This window comes from Rhinatrema bivittatum, chromosome 11 (assembly GCF_901001135.1).
Source record: "Rhinatrema bivittatum chromosome 11, aRhiBiv1.1, whole genome shotgun sequence".
Taxonomy (NCBI): domain Eukaryota; kingdom Metazoa; phylum Chordata; class Amphibia; order Gymnophiona; family Rhinatrematidae; genus Rhinatrema; species Rhinatrema bivittatum.
In genome coordinates this window covers 29,043,303-29,067,905 of record NC_042625.1, presented here as the reverse complement: position 1 = coordinate 29,067,905, position 24,603 = coordinate 29,043,303, and the positions used below count along the sequence as shown (strand labels likewise).

General features: G+C 42.3%; 1 protein-coding gene across 1 annotated transcript in view; it reads left to right on the top strand.

The window, feature by feature from the left end:
• The window catches only part of SVOP (SV2 related protein), a 68,951-nt gene that overhangs the window by 26,843 nt on the left and 17,505 nt on the right, over window positions 1–24,603 (top strand). Inside the window, 6 exon segments of the mRNA XM_029619143.1 lie at window positions 4,762–4,886; window positions 8,284–8,347; window positions 14,110–14,235; window positions 15,516–15,644; window positions 22,392–22,465; window positions 24,447–24,523. Coding sequence (XP_029475003.1) covers window positions 4,762–4,886; window positions 8,284–8,347; window positions 14,110–14,235; window positions 15,516–15,644; window positions 22,392–22,465; window positions 24,447–24,523 — 595 coding nt within the window.

Genomic DNA, 24,603 nt, shown 5'->3' with positions numbered 1-24,603 from the left:
GCACCCACTGACAGATATGTACACATACATGCTTCCACTCTCTCTCTTTTCCCCTGCAACCTCTGAATATATATATATATATATTCCCATCGCGAATGCCAGTATAGAAAAACACAAAATAAATAAAATATAAATAAATATATATATATATATATAAAATATATTTGCAGGCCCTCCCCCCCCTCACACTCTGCTGGTCTTTCCTCCCTCACCCCCCCCCCCCCCGCCCTGATCCTCATCATTTCCCTTCCAACCCTTAACTCCTCCTCCGTCAATCCCGTTTAGATTTACGCACCCCCGAAGAACTGACTATTGTTTGATCTCCCACTTGGTTACTCGTCAAGTTAAGTTTATAATCTACTTATTGTTTTTCACTATAATTAACACTAGTTTAGCCAATTCTTCCTTGCTCTCTTGTCCCGAATTGCAAACACCCTGTTTTTTGTAACTTCCTCCTACTCGTTGGTTATCCCCTGTTATGCTGTAAACCGGTACGATAAGATATTTATCTTGAGCATCGGTATATTAAAAAGAGTCTAAATATATATATATATATATATAACAAAAAATTACTTATACTGGTGGGCAGGAGGGGATCCAGGCAGGGATATTAGCTGATGGTCTTGCTGTGGAAAGAGGTAGATAGAAAGGCCCGATGTAGCAGGTTGTGGTTATTTTTTGCCTCGACCCCCCCAACATAAGGGGGCTGTCAGCAGAAATGAGTCAGAGATCATCAGACAGAGTCTGAGGCCTTCAGCCATGGTGAGGCAGCAGCGGGAGGTCTGCTGGCTGCCTTGCAAGACAAAGAGAGCGATGGAGTGGTGTGAGGGAAGGCCCTGGAACATTTTCTGCCACTGTGGTGATGGGGGCGGGGCAGGGAGTGATCCCACAGAGCTCAGCAATATTGCGGAAAGAAACAAACAAAAATGCAGGCCTAGAGAACTATGTTGCAGCCGCGGAGACAAATAAAGGTAAGCCATGGAATTGCAGCTGCAGCCTCGGGGGGGAAAAAAAAAACCCAAACAAAAATAGAAATGAGCGAGAGCCTCAGTGGAGGCTCCCGCTTTGCAAGAAGAGCTGCTACGAGCAAGGTTTAATCACAGCGGCTTCATGGGCATGGGTCACTGCGATCAATACTAGTGTCATATGACTGGCCTGACCGGCACACCGGGGCATGCCCAAAGCACCGATAGGCCAATCCGCCCCTGATGACTAGAGAATTGGATCGAGGAAGAACACTTGATGTGATCTACTTGGATTTCAATAAAGCTTTTTGATATGGTCCCGCATAGGAGGCTTGTGAATAAAATAAGAAGCTTGGGAGTGAGCGTCAAGGTAGTGGCGTGGATCACAAACTGGTTGACTGACAGGAGACAGCGTGTGATGGTAAATGGAACCTGCTCTGAAGAGAGATCGGTGTTAAGTGGTAGTGCCACAGGGATTGGTGCTGGGACTGATTCTGTTCAATATCTTTGTGAGGCGACATTGCAGAAGGGAAGAAGGTAAAGTTTGTCTATTTTCAGATGATACTAAGATCTGCAACAGAATGGACACGTCTGAAGGAGTAGAGAGAATGAAAAGTGATTTAAGAAAGCTTGAAGAGTGGTTGAAGACTTGGCAGCTGGGATTCAGTGCCAAGAAGTGCAGAGTCGTACATCTGGGATGTATGTGATTGGGGGGGACTGATGTGCATGGACCAAGAGCGGGATCTTGGGGTGATAGTGTCTGGTGATCTGAAGATGGCAAAGCAATGTGACAAGGCGATAGCTAAAGCCAGAAGAATGCTGGGCTGCATAGAGAAGGAATAACCAGTAAGAAAAAGAGGAGGATAATGCCCTTGTACAGTCTTGGATGAGGTCTCACCTGAAGTACTGCATTCATTTCTGGAGCCCGTACCTCAAAAAGAATAGAGACAGGATGGAGACAGTCCAGAGAAGGGCGACCATAATTTATTTATTTGTTTGTTTTTTATATACTGACATTCAACTAAAGTCATCACATTGATTTACATATAACAAAAATTAGAGAGGTTACATTGTAATAGAAAGTAAAACAGAAAATAATAAAACAGAGAAGGAGAAATAAAAAGAGAGATAAATAAGTTAGAATTAGGTGTTAATTCTTCTTATGTTATAAATGCTTTTTGAAAAGCCATGTTTTTTAGATTCCTTTTTAAAAGTTTGTGAGGATGATTCAAGTCTCAGTTCAGTTGGAAGGATATTCCATTAGAGTGGTCTGGCTATTGAGAAGGCACGTTGTCTTGTTGAAGTGAGGCAGGACAGTTTTGGAGAGGGAGCTTCAAGGAGACCAGTGTTTGTGGAACGTAAATTTCTTTTTGAAACTTGGAAGACAAATGTTGTATCCATCCAGTTCGTCTTGTTGTTATACAAAGTTTTATGAATAAGAGATAAGGCCTTGTATTGAATTCTGTAAAAATATTGGCAACCAGTGTAGGTCTTTTAGAACTGGAGTAATGTGATCTGATCTTTTGAGGTTGCTGAGTAACCTTGGCCACAGCATTTTGTAATGGTGTGGAGTCTGTATGGGAAGACTTGTGAGAAGAGGCGGAAGTATCTGAAACATGTATACCATGGAATGAAAGGAGGTGCAGGGAAGATGTGATACAGACTTTAAGATTTGAACTTTGAACCTTTTCTGTCGGAAAGAAAACAATAGACCTAGGGGTCATGAAATGAAACTTTAGAGGGGATGACTGAGACCCAAAGTCAGGAAATATTTATTCACAGAGAGGGTGATGGATACCAGGAATGCTCTTCCGGAGGAGGTGGTAAAGATGAAAACGGTCAAATAATTCAAAGGGGCATGGGGTAAACACTGTGGGGTAGATTTTATAAATTTGTGCGAGCGCGTACTTTGTTCGCGCACCAGGCGTGAACAAGAGTACGCGGGATTTCAATAGATACGCGCGTAGCCATTAAAATCCGGGATCGGCGCGCGCAAGCCTGCCGATTTTGGGCAGCCTGCGCGAGCCGAGCCACGCAGCCTGTCTCCGTTCCCTCTGAGGCCGCTCCGAAATCGGAGCGGCCTCAGGAGGGAACTTTTTTTTCGCCCCTCCCCTCACCTTTCCCTCCCTTCCCCTATCTAACCCCCCCCGGCCCTATCTAAACCCCCCCCCCCCACCTTTATCGCTGGATTTACACCTGCGGAGGCAGACGTAAATCTGCGCGAGCCAGCGGGCTGCTGGCGCGCCATCACCCGACCCGGGGGCTGTTCCGGAGGGCGCAAGCCACGCCCCAGAACGCCCCAGGGCCGAAAACCACGCCCGCATCGCCACCCCCAAAAACATCGCGTCACCCGCGCCACACCCCCAAAACCGCCGCGCCACGACCACCACGCCCCCGCCCACGCCCCCGCCATGCCTCTCCATGCAAGCCCCCGGGGACTTACGCGGTCCCGGGGCTTGCGCGCGCCGCCGAGCCTATGCAAAATAGGCTCGGCGCACGCAGGGGGGGGGTGGGGTAGGTTTTCGGGGGGTACGCGCATATCCCTTTGAAAATCTACCCCTGTGGATCTCTAAAGGCTAGAGGACAGAAACAAAGAAAAGCATGCAGGGAGTAACTTGCTGGTGCAGCGCTTACTACCCTTAGCAGAAGGAGAGATTACTACCCTTAACCAATAAGCCTTGATGTTTTTAATGCAACTGCGACATTGATCCACGCTTAGACGTGGGGGGGGGGGGGGGAAGAGGAATTGGATTCAGACAACAACGGAGGTCAGGGATACTGATACGCAGACATAAGGGGAAAAGCACAGGTCGCTTCTATGGCCAAGTCCATAAGCAAAGCAGGTCAAGCAGCACTGCCTGAATTTTCAAGAAAGACCATCACCCACTAAAAAACGTTGCTAGCTGCAATTTTTATGGGTTTTTCTAAGGCTCGGGGATAACTGCAGGGAGTGGCAGTTACTACCTTAGGGAGTTTGCTGGGCAGACTGGATGGACCATTTGGTCCTTTTCTGCCAACATTACTATGTTAAGGGCTACAGACACTTGACAAATAACGACATCTCTGAGCTCATGTGGCAGAATGGAAAGAATTGTACTAAAATGGGCCTCTCTAACTTACGCTTTCACCCCTAAGTCCAGAATAATTTATTTATTTATTTATTTATTTATTTATTTATTTATTTATTTAACATTTTTCTATACCCACCTTCAAGGTTGAATACCATATCAGGTCGGTTTACATCGAACAGGGGTAGATCAGTATAACATAACGTAACATAAGGAACAATTTTTTTTTTTAAATTAGCGGAGATACAAGCAGAGAAGCAAAAGTTACATAATAACAAGGACCTTGAACTTGGAAGCTGGTTCAGCTGGAAAAAAGAAGCCTTTCGAGGGTATTAAAATAAATACATTGTGAAATATCTGAGCTTGGTCTAGAGCTAGTTAGCTTATTAGGGTAGTAAACTAGTAAATGAGGTGAGTATTGGAGGGGCGAAGTTCGAACTTCATATTCATAAGTTGAGTAATTATCTAATGAAAGTTTGATGAAGGATGCTGGGAGCTCCTGGAGGAAGGATGCTGGGAGCTCCTGGAGGAAACAGAGATACTTCTTCATGGCTGACTCCTTTCTCCAGAACTGTGTGCAAGAGGCATTGGAAACAGCTCCCCAGCATGGCGCCTCTCCCAGCGTATCCCAATATTATTGCGTCATTCCCTCCGTCAGACTAAAACTAACCAAAACATGTTTCAGAAATTGTTTCCAACCTGTTCCTTTCTGTTTTCCTTACATACAGGGACTAAAGATCAGTGCATTGTGGACCTTGTACTATGGCATACTCAGTGCTTTTGCCCCAGTTTACAGCTGGATCCTTCTGCTTAGAGGACTGGTGGGCTTCGGAATCGGAGGTGTCCCTCAGTCGTAAGTAAATATTGAAGCTGAGTTTTTCATTCTTCATGTGGGGGGATGGCTATGGGAAGCTGTGCACGCTGAACTCACATCCCTACGTATAGAAGACCTAATACATGGCCCACCAAATTGTAATTTGACACTTTGTTTTGTGCAGAAAATGTAAGGCCCAGGTTCTGTGTACACGACCTCTTGTAGCAGTAAACTTGATACAGGGGCAAAGTAGAATTTGTTTCTCCCATGCACATCCCAGCTGAGTCTTTCATAATATATTCTAAATTCCATCAACTAAAATACAAAGTGTATTTAAAATATGCAAGGGCAAGGTTCATATACTGGCAGCTGCCCCCTCTCCACCCCTATATTAAGGCTGGTATGAGCTGACGTCTTGCTTCAGCTGTGTGCTTTTGTCAGGGGAGTGACCCTTTGTGTCTTCTCAGCGATGTCTTCTCATTGCACGAAGAGGCAGGTATAGCTGTAACAACATTGCACAAATACAAAACGAATGCTGTGGAGAAGCTGCATGTGTTTCAAATACTAGGTAAAGAAAAAAAATTAAAAAGAATCCCAAATTATTTAAAAAAAAATAAAATTATATGTATCGATCACCCCAAGAAAGGTAGTGAAAAAATGTGCTCATATGACAAACAATCTCCACAAAGGGTGGTCAGAGGCTGATGGTAACTAGTCATTGCAAACCAGAAAAAAAGAAATGTTTTGAAATTTTAAATAAACTGTTTTATATTAACCCCTAATGAATCCTTCCAAAAATATTGCAAAAAGAATTTTTTAAATTTTTGTACCATTAAAGTTCACGTACATTTTGAAAAGTTCGTGAGCAGGGTTAATTCATATTCATCCTGTCACCCAATCTGTAGATACATAGAAACATAGAAATGACGGCAGAAAAAGACCAATCGGCCCATCCAGTCTGCCCAGCAAGCTCCCACACATTTTCACATACTTAGCTGTTTCATCTACCGCCAAGTTCAGGGCCCTTGTTGGTAATTGTTTGATTTGAATTTCCTGCCACCCCCTGCCATTGATGCAGAGAGTAATGTTGGAGTTGCATCAAAGGTGAATCATAAGGCTTAATGGTTAAGAGTAGTAACCGCCGCATCAAGCAAGTTACCCCGATGCTTGGTTACCCAGACTGCACAGATCAATGCCTTGTTGGATGTCATCTGAATGAATGTAAATACAATAGCAGGGTAGCACTGAACACATTTTTTGCTGGTGAATCTCCCAAGGGATTTTTTTTTTTTTTTTTGTAATTTTAGACCTTTTTTTTTTTCTGTGTATTGATTTGTCCAAAATTCCATTTAGTCTGCCTCTATTTTATTATTCAAGCACTAGTTAACCATATCTTTAAATGCCAGCACATGTTCAGAATCCATTGCAACCCTGATAAAAAGAAATTAGGTGAAATATTGCTGGAACATCTTTAACTGGTGATCGAATGTGAGGCACTGGTGTCCTGCTCCTTCTGTATTGTGGAGCGTCCAACCGGTTGCGTGGTTCCGTGTCACCATGTCGAGCTAGGTTTGTAAGAATTCATTACATGGTCCCTATTCTTCTGCCCTTGTCCAGAAGTAATGCAAGGATGGTGGAATATCACAACTTGGTGGGTTGTTTGGTCAAACTGACCTCTTTGATTGAAGAGCACAACCAAGCAGAGCATCTGAGAATGGAAACCAAAGGGATAGTTCCAAAATAAAATAGTATGGTTTAATTCCTAGATAGATGGTTCCTTTAACTTATGGGAGCAGAGAACATAAATCTGTCTGATTTGTGGATGGCATATATACAGTCAGGCCTAAACATAACACAGTCCTATGCCTAGGTAAGAGGAGGGGCTTTTTCTTTCAGGGGGATCAGGAAATTACGCTGGAGCCAGCCTTGTGAAAACCCTCCCCAAACAAGATTATACAGTGCCATATTTGTTTTTTAGGTTTATACAAGCGTTTGTGATTGTCATGTTGGTTACTCAATGGTGTTATCGGCATAGGAAGGAAAAATTCAAGATTAGCCCAAAAATGTTCTCTAAGAGCCAAGAACGGATTGTAAGGAATCTTTTTTTGTATTTGAAGCAGAAAAAGGGCAAGTAGGAGTTACAAAACTCCCTAGCTCGAATGTTTGTTGGTTTTTTTTTATGAGGTGCTGTTAGGGGTATGTCTTCCACATAATTAAGAACATACAGAAAACTGCCATACTGGGTCCGACCAAGGTCCATCAAGCCCAGCATCCTGGTTTCCAACAGAGGCCAAAACAGGCCACAAGAACCTGGCAAGTACCCCCAAAAACTAAGTCTATTCCATGTTACTCATTTGCTAATGGCAGTGGCTATTCTCTAAATTCAGAAAGAACCAAGCTCAGGACATTTTGTTCCTGTCGCATGATCTCCAAAAGCATGCCTGCAGGTTAGAACTCGGAGGAAATGCTTAGTTGCGTATGCCTTGAATCAAATTGGGTGCAAGTTTGATATCTGAACTGGGGTCCCCAATTGCAAATTTGGGGAAATATAAACAAGGCTGGCCCTTCAGTGAGCAAAATGAAAATAAATAAAACAGGGGAGGGTCCATATTCAACTCAGCTGTCCCAGATAGCTGGCTGACTTCTGCAAGGGACATTCTCAGTAATTCCAAATCGCATCTACTATTGAATATCGATGGCGATCTTCAAGGTTAGGACAGATCTTTCGGCATGGACCGGGGTTTATCGGATAAACTTATCCGGCTAACTCTGAATACTTAACTTAGATTAGCCAGATAACTTAACCGGCTAACTCCTCCCAGAATGTCACTACATTATCTGGCTATATTTAGTCAGGTAATGAAATATCCAGCGAACATTTAGCCAGATAAGTATCCAAAAGTAATAAAAAGTTGTCTCTGAATATGGACCCTCAAATGTATAAGGCTTCATGGAGCTATAACCCAATATTTTTAGCTCATTTTGAAACCTTCATCAAAGGTAAACCTGAAATATTGGATTATGGGTATGTGAAACCTTACAAACTCTTTATTGTATGTTCCTAAATTCACAAGTATTTATATTATATATTTATTTCCATTTTTGATTGACATTTGGCTTATTAAATGTTGGTAGATGAGGAGGACAGGATATGAAGTAACTTGATCAGATTTAACCATTAGTTTGATTTAGTGTCACAGAACTAATCTACGGTCGGCAGTTGCAATGCCCTAACTTCTAGTTTGTTGATTAGATTGGTTGATTTTTGTCTTCCTTGCACTAAGGCTGTTTTACTTATTGACTACAAGCCCACAAAATTAAGAACAAACTGTTAAGCACAGTCCCTTCTGTGTTATCCTTTCTCTTCTCAACTGACAATACTAACATTTCCTTGGAGTGCTAACATTGCATTTTTCTCCATGTTAATTCTTTACAGGGTAACCCTGTATGCTGAATTCCTTCCAATGAAAGCCAGAGCAAAATGCATTTTATTAATAGAGGTAAGGGGGGGAGGGGACCAGCTCTGTTTTTGTTTGCAGCAAACATTAAATTGTGAGGCATTTAGTTAAAGTGTTAAAACAGAGCGTATGCATGGTTTCTCTGAAGGTGGATGAATGCAAATGGCTTTTGCTGAAGGATGGGTAACTGGGGGATTTGTGGATTGCAGACGGCTGGAACTGTGGTATTTTAATTCTCCAGAACTTTGTTTAGCATTAGCGGCTTGGGAACAAGAGTAGTGACCCCAGTCTAGTGAAAAATGCTGTTCACGAGGCAGCAGAGACTGATGTATAGTTCTTATACCAGCAAGAGTCCGAGTTTTTAGTTCTTTATTGCATGGAGAGTTATGCATTGTAACTCACATCTCAAACCAGACCCTGGTCATTGTAGAGACATTTGTAGTCAAAAAGATGAAATGGTCTTTTTTTTTCTCTTCCATGCTGGAAACAACATAATCTTCAGTTGGATTATGATTTTCAGCCGGCTGCTGCCGATATGAGCTGTAAGAGCCCTATTGTTTTGGCCTTTGCACCCTCTGATGGCTGACACACTATACGGGAGGTGCTAGTGACTATAGAGGGCTGCTAAGGTATGCTGATGGCTGTGAGAGGGTCAAAGGACCCTTGCAGTGCAAGATGGCATGCCTTTTATGCCATACTCCAGCTCTCGCTTAATAGAATGAGCTGTTCCCTCGCAGTCCCTGAATAATGCAGCCCATACGTTTGAACAGAGATGATCGCTGTTTGTACCTCCCATTTAATGCAAATGACAAGGGAGCTGATGGGAAGGGTCGGGATGAGGAGATTGGGACATAAAATATAAACCTTGGCTTTGGTCTGTTAAAACCAGAGTTTCCTGTTAAGAGAATTGGCAGCCCCGTGGGCAACTGTCACAGCCGAAATTCTGGTTTGGCTCCTCCTCAAGCACTTGCCAGCTGGGAACAGCCGCCAACTGGGTACTTTGAAAGCAATACCCAGCTCACGTCTGGGCTCATTATCATCATCATTATTATTATTATTTCTGTAGCGCATACCAGATATATGCGGAGCTGCACAGAGACACATAATGGGCAGCCCTTCCTCCTTGGAGCTTAGGCAGGCTGACAAGACATTCAGCAAAAGCAAATAAAGAGCCTTGGATGAACATCTCCGGGGGAGGATGGACATGGGAGCTGAAGGTGGAAGGTGCTGTGGCCCATCACCCCATATTTTCTAAAGAGCCTATTTTCAGTACTGAACCGGAGCTCCAGGTTCAGCGTTGTCTGTTTGAAAAATAAAAATAAAACCAGTCCCTGGAAAATAATCACTTTTTTTTTTGTCACCCTTGCCCCCATCCGCCTCCTTGCTGCTGATTTCAGTTTTGCTATGAGTAGCAGGTAGCTCCTGCTTTAACTACCCTGGGTGTCTTTTTCAGCATCACAGCAAGAAACAACTTTGTACCCCTTGATTCAGTCAATAACATGAATACAGAGAAAGGGAGCACAAGTAACAGGGGAAAATGTCATTTCTTTTAAACACCAGGAAACCTTTGTTTTGTGAATGGTCAACCCCCAGGGCAGGAATTAGGGCAAATGGTTCTCTGGGCAGATAGCACCCACCCCAAATGACAGAACTGGTCCTCTCTTCGGCCGTTGCAGGGTGGAATCCACCGCAGCCAGGCTGGGCCTCTCTTCCGTCGCCATGGTGCCCCTCAGCTGAAGGCACCCGGGCAACCACCCGCCTCGCCCTGCCAACCCCCATTATCATGCTTACATTTTTCTTTTCCTGTAGTATTCCCTTGGTACTGAGAAGAGTCCTCTTTGGGTCTTGACTTTTATACACTAAGGGGTAGATTTTTAAAGTTATGCGCGGGTGTAGATTTGTTCGCACAACCCAGCGCGAACAAATATACGCCTGATTTTATAACATGCGCGCGCATGTTATAAAATCCAGGGTCAGCGCTCGCAGGGGATTGCACAATTGTGCAACCTGCGCGAGCCGAGCCGAGCAGCCTGCCTCCGTTCCCAAAATCGGAGCGGCCTCGGAGGGAACTTTTTTTTTTTTTCTGGCCCCCCCACCTTTTCCTCCCTTCCCCTACCTAACCCACTCCCCAGCCCTAACTAAATCCACCCCCTACCTTTGTTCAGAAAGTTACGCCTGCCTCGTGCGCCGACAGGCTACCAGCTCGGGGGCTGGCTCAGAAGCCTCAGCCTCGCCCCCGGAACGCCCTCGGGCCGGCACCACGCCCCAACACGCCCCCCTAGCAAAGCCCCGGGACTTACACATCCTTCACAATTCCCTACACAAACATAATCACACCTGGCTCGACGAAATGCCTCGTTACCGGTCATCCGACCGACCCACAAGAACAACCCATGCAGGTACTCTACACACCCCATCCCTAAAGGCAGCACATTCTACTCACACCAGAGAGAGAGCCTTCTCCATCGCTGCCCCCACCCTCTGGAACTCCCTCCCCACCCTCCTACGCCAAGAGACGTCCCTGCAAATTTTCAAGAAAGGAGTCAAAACATGGCTATTCCGACAGGCCTATCCCGACACAAACCAAACTTAATTTCTCCCCACCCCCCTCTGTTCGAATTTCCCCCACCCCATCCTAAGTTTCCCCCCGCCCCTCCCATGGATACCCTAGAAGAAACAACATTCCCCCTACGGCTTAATTTATTTTTTGATCATGATCGGCTAATGTGTACTTTTGTCAGAAATAGTATGTTGTTCCAAGGTTACATTGTTATGGTTTTACTTTATTTTATTCTTCATACATCGTTTTGTTTTAATGTTTTATTGTATCGCCCATCTGAGTTCTTTGTAAACCGGCATGATGTGCTGCACGAATGTCGGTAAATAAAAGTTAGTAAATAAATAAATAAATAAATAAATACACGCATCCCGGGCCTTTGCGCACGCCGGCGACCTATGCAACATAGGCGCGCCGGCGCAGGGCTTTTAAAATCTGCCCCTAAGATTTTTTTGGAGTTCTTGTGACCCTTCATTAATTTTCAGTGTATGGATTTAATTATTTAATATGGCAGGGACTGTCTTATAGTGCTAATAGGAAGATTGCCATCAGGGAGGCCCTAAGCAAGATCATTGCGATCTGGTTCTCTCCCTACACTGGCTAATTCAGAATGGGTTTATTTTTGGCTTTCAAAATGTTTTCGATGTTTACATAAAGTTTCCTTTGTTTCACCGACATGATTATCCAGGTTCAAAGCATATGGCTGCCCCCCCTCCACATCCCGCCAGGATGGAGAGTTGGTACCTTATCTGCAGAGCCATAGCGTGCCTATGGCCAATATGGCCACAGCCATAGGCGCTGCTATCGAAAGGTGCCATAGTGCCACCGCCATGAGGGGCCTCAGTAAAGTGGAAAAGCAGCATAGCCTGCCAGCCACACTGATGATTCTGACTGAGCCGCGCTGCTTTTCAACTCATAGGCATCGGAATCTGGGTGTAGCCAAAAACAGAAGAAGCCTCATTGGCGGCAGTGGGATGATGCATGATTTCCTGAACGCTGCTCACCCCTGTGGCCTTGCAGCACGGCTGCTTTCTCCACCTGATGATGTCATTCAGGCACCGGCAGTCAGGAAGGAGGAAGCAGCCCACTCTGCAAGGCCACGATCCTTCCATTCTTCAGGAGCAGAGAGGGTGAATGAGGGGATCGTGATAGCACCCCGCGGGGGTGAGCAGCGTTCAGGAAATCATGGAATTGGGGAACAAGATTTATGGGGAGTAGGGGGTCTGGGTGGGGAGAGGAGGCTGGGGATTAAAACTCCAGGGGAGTAGGGTGTCGGAGAGGAGAGTGGACCAAGAGTGCTGGGGAGTGCAGGGAAGGGGAGCAAGATTGTGTGGGAGCATGTGTGTGGGAGACAGAGCAGGTGTGTGTTCATGTGGGGGAGAGAGAGAGTGAGCATGTGTGTGGGAGATCGACCCCACTTCCTCTTTGCCTGCTAAACATGACAATTTTAGGGTTTCTGGAAATCAAAGGTTCCATGATATGGATAATGGGTGATTTTTTAAATCTTTATTAGCTCTAATTATTGGGTATTATTTGATGTGTTATTTGAAATATTTTATTGGTATGGTTTTACAAATTTTAGTTTTATGAGAAATGGTAATGCTTCTGGGGTTTTTTATTGTTGTAATTCATATAGAATTTGGCATGTTGAGGTTTCCAGTTCAGTTTTTGCCTGTACATTTCTATTTATACTTTATGGTCTTTTTGTTCTGTATTTAAGGGTCTGTCTGTGTTCTGCATGTGTGACTGAAGTGAATTATTCCATTAGTGTGCAGTTTGTATGTAGCGATCTATAGCAGCTTGGCTTGTTCTGTTTTCCTAATAGGGGGTGTATTGGTGTTTTAGGGCTGGTATAATATTTGCACTGTTAACTTTCATAGGTAGAGTTGTTGCTGTTTGAGTGCTGGCAGTTAGTGTTGTTTTGATACAGAAAGTTTATTGCATTGTAATTCTGTTGGTTTGTTTTTTTTTTGTGGCTCTCTGAGGGCCATGCCCATGCCCAAGATGCATTACATTAGGCCTAATATCATATAGATTTCAAGCATCTCTTGCTTTTTTGCAGGGCTTTCTGCTTAGCACCTCAGCAGTGCATGTAAATATAATATACATATTGAAAGTGGTATTTTTACCTCAGAAGACTGCTTTGGATGTCCTTTTTCATGTAAAATCTGTTATTATAAATGCATAATTTTGAATTGACTGTGAGGGAGATGTGATGGGGTGCAAGGCTGTAAGGTTTTCCTAGAGCACCTAATACCTTTGCACTAGCCATGGGCGTTGTTGTACAAACACATAACAGAGTTTCCCAACTCGTGGTGTCATGTGTAATGGGTGAGGGCGCAGTTTTTCACTTGGCCGTAGGCGCCACATTGCCTGGCTCCAGTTCTGCTTATCTGCCTTGTGCAATTCACATGGGAGCCATTTCATGACCGACCGTTCTGACACTAGGCTCTGCATGAAAAGACGGGAAGGCTGTATCCAAAAGTAGGAGAGTCCTGCACCAGGGCTGGTGTGAGGTTGGCGACTCACCTTCTATTGAAATGGCCGGAGATATAATTTGGGGTGGGGGTGAGGCGGTCACGCAGAAGCCATTGTGCGAAATGGCCAAAATCACAAATGTGATTCTGCATTCAGATAGCGTGCGTAAAGGCATGCGCGCCGCAATTTTAGGGGGTTATTTCCTACTAAAGGTTTGCTCCCATTTGGTGTCTATGGGGAAAATGCTTAGTAAATAGGGCCCTTAGCTCGTTAAAATTTAGCTTCTGAGAATCTGGCCACGCTTGCTATGCCACGCAGGTAAATTGCTGCATAATTATGCAAAGCAGCTCATTACCTGTGTTTGCATAACTAATTATCGAGCACAAAAATGCATACATTGAAATTACCCCATGAACTTTCATTACACATCATGGAGGGGTAGTTAAGTGTTCAGGGTTTTTTGCCACACAAACTTTAATGCAAAAAAATGTGCCTGCTAAGATGATTTTCATAGAATTGAAATAGGCTGATATTGCAAGAAATTATGCATTATTGGCCCATTCCCATGGAGCCATGTATGGGTTAGTCCATCAGCCTCTATTTTAACTTATTGGGTCCTTGGTTTTTCACTTGCATTCCCAAACCTTTAACAGAAGTAATAAAACGAGGCAACCCACCGGTTAAATATTCTATCGCCCGTCACAGTTTCTGGATGGGAAAGTTCACCGATTTTTGCCTTGTACTTAAATATTTTATTTTGTCTTGGCAGGTCTTTTGGGCCATCGGCACGGTGTTTGAGGTGCTCCTCGCCGTCTTCGTGATGCCCACGCTTGGCTGGCGCTGGCTGCTCATTCTGTCTGCGTTGCCACTCATGCTCTTTGCCATCTTATGCTTTGTAGGTATTTTTCACCTGCACTTGTGCACGTCGTGGGCTGTGCACCAGTATTCAAAACCAAAGTACGAATGTGCTTTCTCCTTCTGAAAATTGCGCTGGGGAAAATGTAACCGCAGAGATTGGCTCCTGCTTTGTCAGAGGGAGCTATTTACCTCCCCCCGCCCCCCTCCCTGGCCCACCTAAATGTCTATTTAGCTAGGTAAATGGCTTCTGAAGATTGCCCTGACAATGCACCCCCCCTCGTAAACCTCAGATATTTCTATTACAAGTTGTACGCACCCCGAGACATAGGGGAACGGAAGAGCTGTTGCTGCAGTTGCGTGTTTTTTTCTTATTCAGTAGTGAGCCACTTAGCTCAGCAGCTTTCAGATTTCCTTCTGCTGTAACCTTTCATTAGGATCAACGAGCCACTTTGTCTAAGGTAATATGAAGTCTGGTCTTACGCTCTGCATTGAGATTGCTCTTAATATGAATGACTAAATGATATGTTTATGGACTCTTCCTGCTCATGTCACAGTGAGAAGCTAATTAGGATTTTTTTTTGTTTTGTTTATTTTTTTGGTCCAACGTTTTCCATCTGCTCTTTTGGCTTTCAGCTCAGTCAGAACCAGACTACAGTTGGCTACCATGCCATGAACCTTTTTTTTCACAACTGCACAAGGCTTTTACTCTGTTTTATACTCCCGTTACCTCCTACTATTCCCCCTTTTCCCAACCTCAGTCCAGTCAATACAGCAACCATCTTTGACCAAGGCCTACTAATCAGTCCCTCCAGAGCCTGGCTAACATGGACCCTACAACTGGCCACTAGGTGTCATTAATGTGCAATGGTTAAGACTCCCTCCCCCATCAAGAGCTGTGAACACTGCCTCTGCAGCATCCCCAGGCCCAGCTGGGCTTTCTGGATGGCAAGTGCACAGCACTAACACTAAGCCACTGGGCTTTCCTTCTTAGTGTAATCTTTTGAAAATTTTTACTTAATCTGCTTGTAGGTTTAGCGGATGAAGTAGATTCAAAGATTACCTCAAGTGCAATGTGTCTTAGACCATCATACCCCACTACGTTAGGTCGTGTGGTGTTTTTGAGTATCTGTATCTAGCTAGACAAACATAATGTCTGTGTTTCTGTTTGAGGAGTGGGGGGTCCTGCCTTCCTTATGGTTTCTGAAGCTCAGAACTACAGACAAAGCAAAGATCTATGTAGATGTATTGAGCACACCATTAAAGACAAAAATATTCCTCACAGTGATACCCGTTTTTTTATTGGTACTGTTTTTCTAGTGGTTGCCTGAAAGTGCAAGATATGATGTTTTATCTGGCAACCAAGAAAAGGCCCTTGCTACACTAAAACGAATAGCTACGGAAAATGGAGCTCCAATGCCTCTGGGAAAACTAATCGTTTCCAGACAGGTAAGTACACTCCACAGGCATGAAAATGGCATTGTGCCATTTCAGCTTTTCCTTTGTGACACTGAATTATTTGGGTCTTTGGGGAGCATCTGGCTCCTCAACAGCTCTTTCCCTTAGTGCAGATATTTGTACTTTTTCCCTGAAGCAATCTGGATGGCTGTGGAACCCCCCCCTTGGTTACCTGAGTAGCTCCGCAGCTTTCCACTCCATTGGCTGGTGTGGATGACAGTACAGCTGTCCTCTGGCACTCTAATCGGTAACAGTCATACAGAAGTCAGTCAGTCGGGGAAAAAGACCGGCTTACCGGGAAAAGTCTGTGGTAGAGGAATATTAATTACCAACTTTTAACATGGGATTTTCCTCACTTTATAAGCATAGATTTGTAATCTCAAGACTGGATCATGCTGAGAAAGTAGAACTTAAATTCCAAACCCCTCCAGTTGTGGGTCACTGGCGTGATCATAGAGTTACATATGAAAAAGCCAGACTGGACCTTTTCATGTGTAACTACAAGTCCTTAGATTCAATGGGCGTTAAATCAAGACTGGCTCATAGTAGCATAGATAATACTATGTTACATTTGTGGACAGTTTTTCTTGAACAAAGTTCAACTCCAAAGTGGTTTATATCAGAAAATAATATAGTAAATTCAGAGGGATCAATTTTAAAAGCGTTGCTCACACATGGCCCATATATGCGTGTATGTGGGCCATGCGTGAGCAATGCAGATTTTAAAAGCCATGATTTATGTGCATGTGTACCCATGTGCGGGGTATGGGCATTCCGGGATGGGGACAACTGTTACATGCGCAACTCCGTATTTTGAAACCAGAGGCTGCAGCGTGCGGCGTAACTTTACTGCTGCTCCAGATGAAGAGCAAGTCTGCAGATCTCGCGTTTTAGGGCATACATGACAGAGTGAGGGGTCCGGATCACCTGGGGTTGTGCATGCTGAAGAGCCAGAGGGTTCTGGATGACCTCGATATTGACTGGGCAAACTGGTGGACTAATTGGTGAAACTGGCAATGTCCCTCACACGAGCATGTTTTAAAATCCACTGACATACGTGTGTTAAAGCCGACAAAGTCATATGGGAGATAAGCAAAGAAGGTTCATGCAAGTAACCTCTTAAAATCAGGAGCATACTTATACACAGTAGGTGTATTTTAAATCATACGCATGTGAATGCGCGCATGATTTAAAATTCCAGCATATCTCCTCTCGTTGCCGAATCACGCGTATATGGGCACCAGCGCACTCATTTTAAAATTACTGTCAATGAGTGCATAATACAATAAATACATCGTAAGAAAATATCAACAAAATTACAGATAGTCAATAAAATATAAAATGCATTACTAGTCTATAGACATAACTAGCCATATTCAAATACAAGACTGCCAATGCTTTCCCCAAGATGCTAAGAGACAATGCTTTTCCTTGGATGAACTTGATGCTACGCATCTATAGCCTGCGCATGCATGAAGGTCATCTCAGAAGGGGCTTTTGGATGTCCCATTGGTTCATCATGCGTGCCTTGCTGAGACTCAAGAGTGAGCTTTTTCAGTGGCTGAACCTATATTTTGGAATTGTTTGCCTGAAGTGTTGCATCTAGTTATGTGCACAAAAACACAGCAGCGAATGAAGCCTGTAGTTTGACACTTACTTTTGTGCAGGATTGTTATTTGTGTTTCTTTGTTGATAATTGGCATCTCAGAGACATCTCAGAGACATGGTGGAAAGAGGATAACCAATGGGACAGTGCTATACCGGGGTACAAATTATATCGCAATGACAGAGAGGAGCAGTCGGGAGGAGGTGTGGCGCTTTATGTCCGGGATGGCATAGAGTCCAACAGGATAAACATCCTGCATGAGACTAAATACAAAATTGAATCTTTATGGGTAGAAATCCCTTGTGTATCAGGGAAGACTACAGTGATAGGGGTATACTACCGTCCACCTGGTCAAGATGGTGAGACGGACAGTGAAATGCTAAGAGAAATTAGGGAAGCTAACCAAATTGGTAGTGCAGTAATAATGGGAGACTTCAATTACCCCAATATAGACTGGGTAAATGTATCATCGGGTCACGCTAGAGAGATAACGTTCCTGGATGGAATAAATGATAGCTTTATGGAGCAATTGGTTCAGGAACCGACGAGAGAGGGAGCAATTTTAGATCTAATTCTCAGTGGAGCACAGGACTTGGTGAGAGAGGTAACAGTGGTGGGGCCGCTTGGCAATAGTGATCATAATATGATCAAATTTGATTTAATGACTGGAAAAGGAACAGTGTGCAAATCCAAGGCTCTCGTGCTAAACTTTCAAAAGGGAAACTTTGATAAAATGAGAAAAATTGTTAGAAAAAAACTGAAAGGAGCAGCTACAAAAGTAAAAAATGTCCAAGAGGCGTGGTCATTGTTAAAAAATACCATTCTAGAAGCACAGTCCAGATGTATTCCACACATTAAGAAAGGTGGAAAGAAGGCAAAACGATTACCGGCATGGTTAAAAGGGGAGGTGAAAGAAGCTATTTTAGCCAAAAGATCTTCATTCAAAAATTGGAAGAAGGATCCAACAGAAGAAAATAAGATAAAGCATAAACATTGGCAAGTTAAATGTAAGACATTGATAAGACAGGCTAAGAGAGAATTTGAAAAGAAGTTGGCTGTAGAGGCAAAAACTCACAGTAAAATCTTTTTTAAATATATCCGAAGCAGAAAGCCTGTGAGGGAGTCAGTTGGACCGTTAGATGATCGAGGGGTTAAAGGGGCACTTAGAGAAGATAAGGCCATCGCGGAAAGATTAAATGATTTCTTTGCTTCGGTGTTTACTGAAGAGGATGTTGGGGAGGTACCCATAATGGAGAAGGTTTTCATGGGTAATGATTCAGATGGACTGAATCAAATCACGGTGAACCTAGAAGATGTGGTAGGCCTGATTGACAAACGGAAGAGTAGTAAATCACCTGGACCGGATGGTATACACCCCAGAGTTCTGAAGGAACTAAAAAATGAAATTTCAGACCTACTAGTAAAAATTTGTAACTTATCATTAAAATCATCCATTGTACCTGAAGACTGGAGGATAGCAAATGTAACCCCAATATTTAAAAAAGGCTCCAGGGGCGATCCGGGAAACTACAGACCGGTTAGCCTGACTTCAGTGCCAGGAAAAATAGTGGAAAGTGTTCTAAACATCAAAATCACAGAACATATAGAAAGATATGGTTTAATGGAACAAAGTCAGCATGGCTTTACCCAGGGCAAGTCTTGCCTCACAAATCTGCTTCACTTTTTTGAAGGAGTTAATAAACATGTGGATAAAGGTGAACCGGTAGATATAGTATACTTGGATTTTCAGAAGGCGTTTGACAAAGTTCCTCATGAGAGGCTTCTAGGAAAAGTAAAAAGTCATGGGATAGGTGGCGATGTCCTTCGTGGATTGCAAAACTGGCTAAAAGACAGGAAACAGAGAGTAGGATTAAATGGGCAATTTTCTCAGTGGAAGGGAGTGGACAGTGGAGTGCCTCAGGGATCTGTATTGGGACCCTTACTGTTCAATATATTTATAATGATCTGGAAAGAAATACAACGAGTGAGATAATCAAATTTGCAGATGACACAAATTGTTCAGAGTAGTTAAATCATAAGCAGATTGTGATAAATTGCAGGAAGACCTTGTGAGACTGGAAAATTGGGCATCCAAATGGCAGATGAAATTTAATGTGGATAAGTGCAAGGTGATGCATATAGGGAAAAATAACCCATGCTATAATTACACAATGTTGGGTTCCATATTAGGTGCTACAACCCAAGAAAGAGATCTAGGTGTCATAGTGGATAACACATTGAAATCGTCGGTTCAGTGTGCTGCGGCAGTCAAAAAAAGCAAACAGAATGTTGGGAATTATTAGAAAAGGAATGATGAATAAACGGAAAAATGTCATAATGCCTCTGTATTGCTCCATGGTGAGACCGCACCTTGAATACTGTGTATAATTCTGGTCGCCGCATCTCAAAAAAGATATAATTGTGATGGAGAAGGTACAGAGAAGGGCTACCAAAATGATAAGGGGAATGGAACAACTCCCCTATGAGGAAAGACTAAAGAGGTTAGGACTTTTCAGCTTGGAGAAGAGACGACTGAGGGGGGATATGATAGAGGTGTTTAAAATCATGAGAGGTCTAGAACGGGTAGATGTGAATCGGTTATTTACTCTTTCGGATAGTAGAAAGACTAGGGGACACTCCATGAAGTTAGCATGGGGCACATTTAAAACTAATCGGAGAAAGTTCTTTTTTACTCAACGCACAATTAAACTCTGGAATTTGTTGCCAGGGAATGTGGTTCGTGCAGTTAGCATAGCTGTGTTTAAAAAAGGATTGGATAAGTTCTTGGAGGAGAAGTCCATTACCTGCTATTAAGTTCACTTAGAGAATAGCCACTGCCATTAGCAATGGTTACATGGAATAGACTTAGTTTTTGGGTACTTGCCAGGTTCTTATGGCCTGGATTGGCCACTGTTGGAAACAGGATGCTGGGCTTGATGGACCCTTGGTCTGACCCAGTATGGCATTTTCTTATGTTCTTATGTTCTTAATGTTTGTCTTATCTTTATTTTATTTTATTATGATTGTTTCATTTTGTTAGCAGCCTAGAGCTATGGTTTAGGTGACATATAAATCTTCAAAATAAATTAAAAAAATAAGTAAGCTCACTCTACTTTCACTAGGAAAAACTGCGTAAACTGGCAGCTTGAAAATTATCTACAGCTTACGAGAGTAAAAGCACACATGAGGAACAACCAATAATGGCAGAGAAGGACCAATTGGCCCACCTAGTCTTCCTGGTTGTTCCCATCTATACTGCTTTAGCAAAGAACATAAGAAATTGCCATGCTGGGTCAGACCAAGGGTCCATCAAGCCCAGCATCCTGTTTCCAACAGAGGCCAAAACCAGGCCACAAGAACCTGGCAATTACCCAAACACTAAGAAGATCCCATGCTACTGATGCAATTAATAGCAGTGGCTATTCCCTAAGTAAAATTGATTAATAGCCATTAATGGACTTCTCCTCCAAGAACTTATCCAAACCTTTTTTGAACCCAGCTACACTAACTGCACTAACCACATCCTCTGGCAACAAATTCCAGAGCTTTATTGTGCGTTGAGTGAAAAAGAATTTTCTCCGATTAGTCTTAAATGTGTTACTTGCTAACTTCATGGAATGCCCCCTAGTCCTTCTATTATTTGAAAGTGTAAATAACCGAGTCACATCTACTCGTTCAAGACCTCTCATGATCTTAAAGAAACCCTTCAGAACCCTAGGATTGCATACCATCTGGTCCAGGTGATTTGCTACTCTTTAGTTTGTCAATCTGGCCTACTACATCTTCCAGGTTCACAGTGATTTCGTTCAGTTCGTCTAACTCATCAGCCCTGAAAACCATCTCCAGAACTGGTATCTCCCCAACATCCTCATTAGTAAACACAGAGGCAAAGAATTCATTTAGTCTTTCTACAATGGCCTTATCTTCCCTAAGAGCCCCTTTAACCCCTCTGTCATCCCAACTGGCAGCTGTACAAACTTGACCACCTGCAGGAGATCGTTTCTTATTTAAGTTGGCTTTGTTGTCTTCTTTTTATGGTGGTTCTTTACCATCTAAGTGCAAGAGTATACAAGTTCCCATATTTAAACTAACCCCTAGACTCCCTTGCCCTTAAATTTCTATTTATTTGTTTGATTGCTTATTCCTGCTTCCCACTTTTATTTATTTATTTATTTACTTATTTATTTAAGGTTTTTTTATACCGGCATTCATGAAGCGCTCACACCATGTCGGTTTACATAAAAAACAGGGGTGCAATGAATACAACAAAGAACATAGATAAACGTGATGAAGAGATGCGGTTACAATTAACAAGGACTATTGAACTGGGGTGGAGGAAATAAAGAGAGATAGAAGAAGTTAATTTTATACAAGTGTACAATATATACATTATACAATATATATAGCTGCTGTGTAGGATATTTTGTTTTGTATATTTTAGCTCAAAGTAGTTTCAATCAGGCTTACCAACCTATAGCATTAAAATATAATATCATAGAAAAAACACTTCAAATGCAATATCATTAAAAAAAACAAAACACTTCAAGAGCAGAATAACATTTTATAATTCACACCAAAATTAAAAACATCAAATTATAGGTAACAATCAGCATAAAATTGAGAACAGACAACAATCATCACCTACACACAAAATTCTTTTAGCCATCGTGTATTTTTTATTTTTTACAATATATATATATTTTTTACAATGAACTTACTTTTCAATACATGTAGTGAAGCATTTCAGTATGTATTAAAACAGCATAAATATCATAAATAATATTTTGTTAGGTTTTTGTGTCCTTTCAAAAGGGAAACACAAACTACCGTTGAAGTTTCTGTTTCATTTTGAAGCAACCACACATCCCTACCTTTCATAGCCCCCATGTTTTAGCTTCAAGAAATATGAAGTTAGTTGCACGTTGCACGTGTTATACCAGAGGCTGGAAGATATTTTGATGGTGTTCAATTTGTCTCTCAGGTCATTGTTTTTTGTCCACAAGCTTTGTGATTTTAAGAGTAGAATCTGCTTAAAACCTTTAATGCTCTCTCCAGCATTAAATGAAATTTTCCTTAAAAATGACCAAACAAATGGTATATTCATCTTTTTGCATTTTTTTTATCTGAAATAGGAAGATCGAGGGAAAGTAAGAGACCTTTTCACTCCTCAGTTTAGAAGGACCACATTATTACTTTGGTTTATATGGTAAGTACATAACAAACGGAGGAGAATTTTATCTTGAAATCAGAGATAATTCATCTATCACATTGTTCATATCATGATATGTTTCCTTCATTTATCTTTATTGGCCAAGTAATTTCATGTTTTACAATTGTTAGGGATCTTGGTGTATTGTTGGATGGAAAACTTTCCTTGAAAGCGCATATTAAAAATCAGGTTCAAGTGGGATATTTTAAATTGAGAATTCTGAGAAAATGTATAACCTCTTTTTAGCTCCAAACTATTTTCAGTTAGTTTTTACAAACGTTGATATTAAAGGGATTTGATTATTGCAATTTCTTACTGCTTGCAATTCCAACCTCTCGTATCAGGGCTTTACAAATGGTACAAAATTCTGTGGCCAGAAGTTCGACAGGCAGTTTGAAATCCAATTGTGTGACACTGATTCTCAGGGAATTGCACTAAAATACAGAATTCCCTGTGAAACACAGAACCTATTACAAAGTATTACTGTTTTTGTAGAAATTTATGTACAGCCCTGAAATGGTTTGACTCCGAACAAGCTTCAGTTTCTTTAAGATCGTCAAGTACCGGCCTATTAGGAATTCCTTCTGTTGAACGGGCACATTTGGGTTTGATTCGGGATAGAGCACTTTCGGTTGCTGGACCATAATTATGGAATACTATGCCAGCTTATATGAGGACAATGACAGATACTAAAATGTTCCAAAAAGTATCAAAAAACTGGCTCTGGAAAGCGAGACAGGCTGATATGATTATTTTTGGCAGGATTTCTGAATGTATGCAGGTAGAATGTAATGTTATCTATTGTTGGAATAACGATATAGAGATGGTAGACTGAATGAATGAAAGTTTTGCTTTTGTATATTTTAATTTGTTATATGGAAGTGTTATGATATGTTTTATTGTATTTTTATGTCCTATGATTGTGTATATTTACATTGTGCGCTGCTGTGATCTTTGTAGTGTGCAGCTAATACATTTTTTAAATAAATAAATACATTTTAGAAGCAAGGAGTTACCCAGCTAGATCCATGGAGGAGAGAAGACTGTGCCCAGCTGAAAAGTATAGGGGGGCCCCTTTATAAGGTGCATAACCTTAGCTGGATTAGAAAGAAACCTTCCTGGGGGGCATGGTTAGGTTGGCAAAGGAAGCTATGCCTATAGTACTGAATATCCAAATCCATGTACGTTGTTTTGTCCCCATTCTGCCGCCTGCAAAAATAGCAGGGGCAAAATATACAGGCGCTTTAGTAACCGCCTACCTTGTCGCATTTTTAAAAGGCAAACTACCGGAAGGGGACAGTAGTTTCCCTTGCCAAATCAGGTACAACGTTTCGGGAACAAAAGTAACTGCAGACGTTGCTCCTAGTCAAGCCATGAATATTGCCCCTACATGCTAATATTTTATATTGCATTTTATTTTCTATGTTTGATTATTTCAATGTTTATTGTATTTGATTTAGATTGTTAACCGCTTTGATTTTATCTTGAAATTAACTGTTATTGTTATACAAACGTGCGCTGGGCTGGAGGTATTACCATGTTGACCCCCAGGGTATTCCTATGTTGGTCAAAGAACAGTGCTAGTCCATTTACATACAAACATCAGCAAAGAAGTTACTTTTAGATGACACTTAACTCAGTGCATTCTCTGTCTCTAACCCTTCCTCTTTGACTTACAGTCCTAGTTCCCCTCCAAGGTCCCAAGCATATCAAGTTACTCCAATAAAAATTATCACCTCCAACTTATTTGTTGACTCTTATTTCCACATACCCAAAGACAAATTTATTCACCCCCATGCCATTAATCTTCCTAGACATCCTTACAAGTAAAGTACCTGCATTATAACAGAGTATACATAAACGCTGGGAGGAGAAATTTATTGCAGTCCATCAGTCCCAGGAAGAGTTTGCAGGGAAGGGTTCCTTCACCATAGCTTGCACCTTCTCCTTAACCTTGCTGCCCTCTGCTTTGTTCCAGGTTTTCCAACGCATTTTCTTATTATGGGCTTGTTTTATTAACGACAGAGCTGTTTCAAGCAGGCGATGTGTGTAGCAGTGAGTATACGACCTTCAGTTCCATAAATAAACATCTTTGTGTGGAAAGTGACTCTCTTCCATGAGGGGAGTGTGAGGGA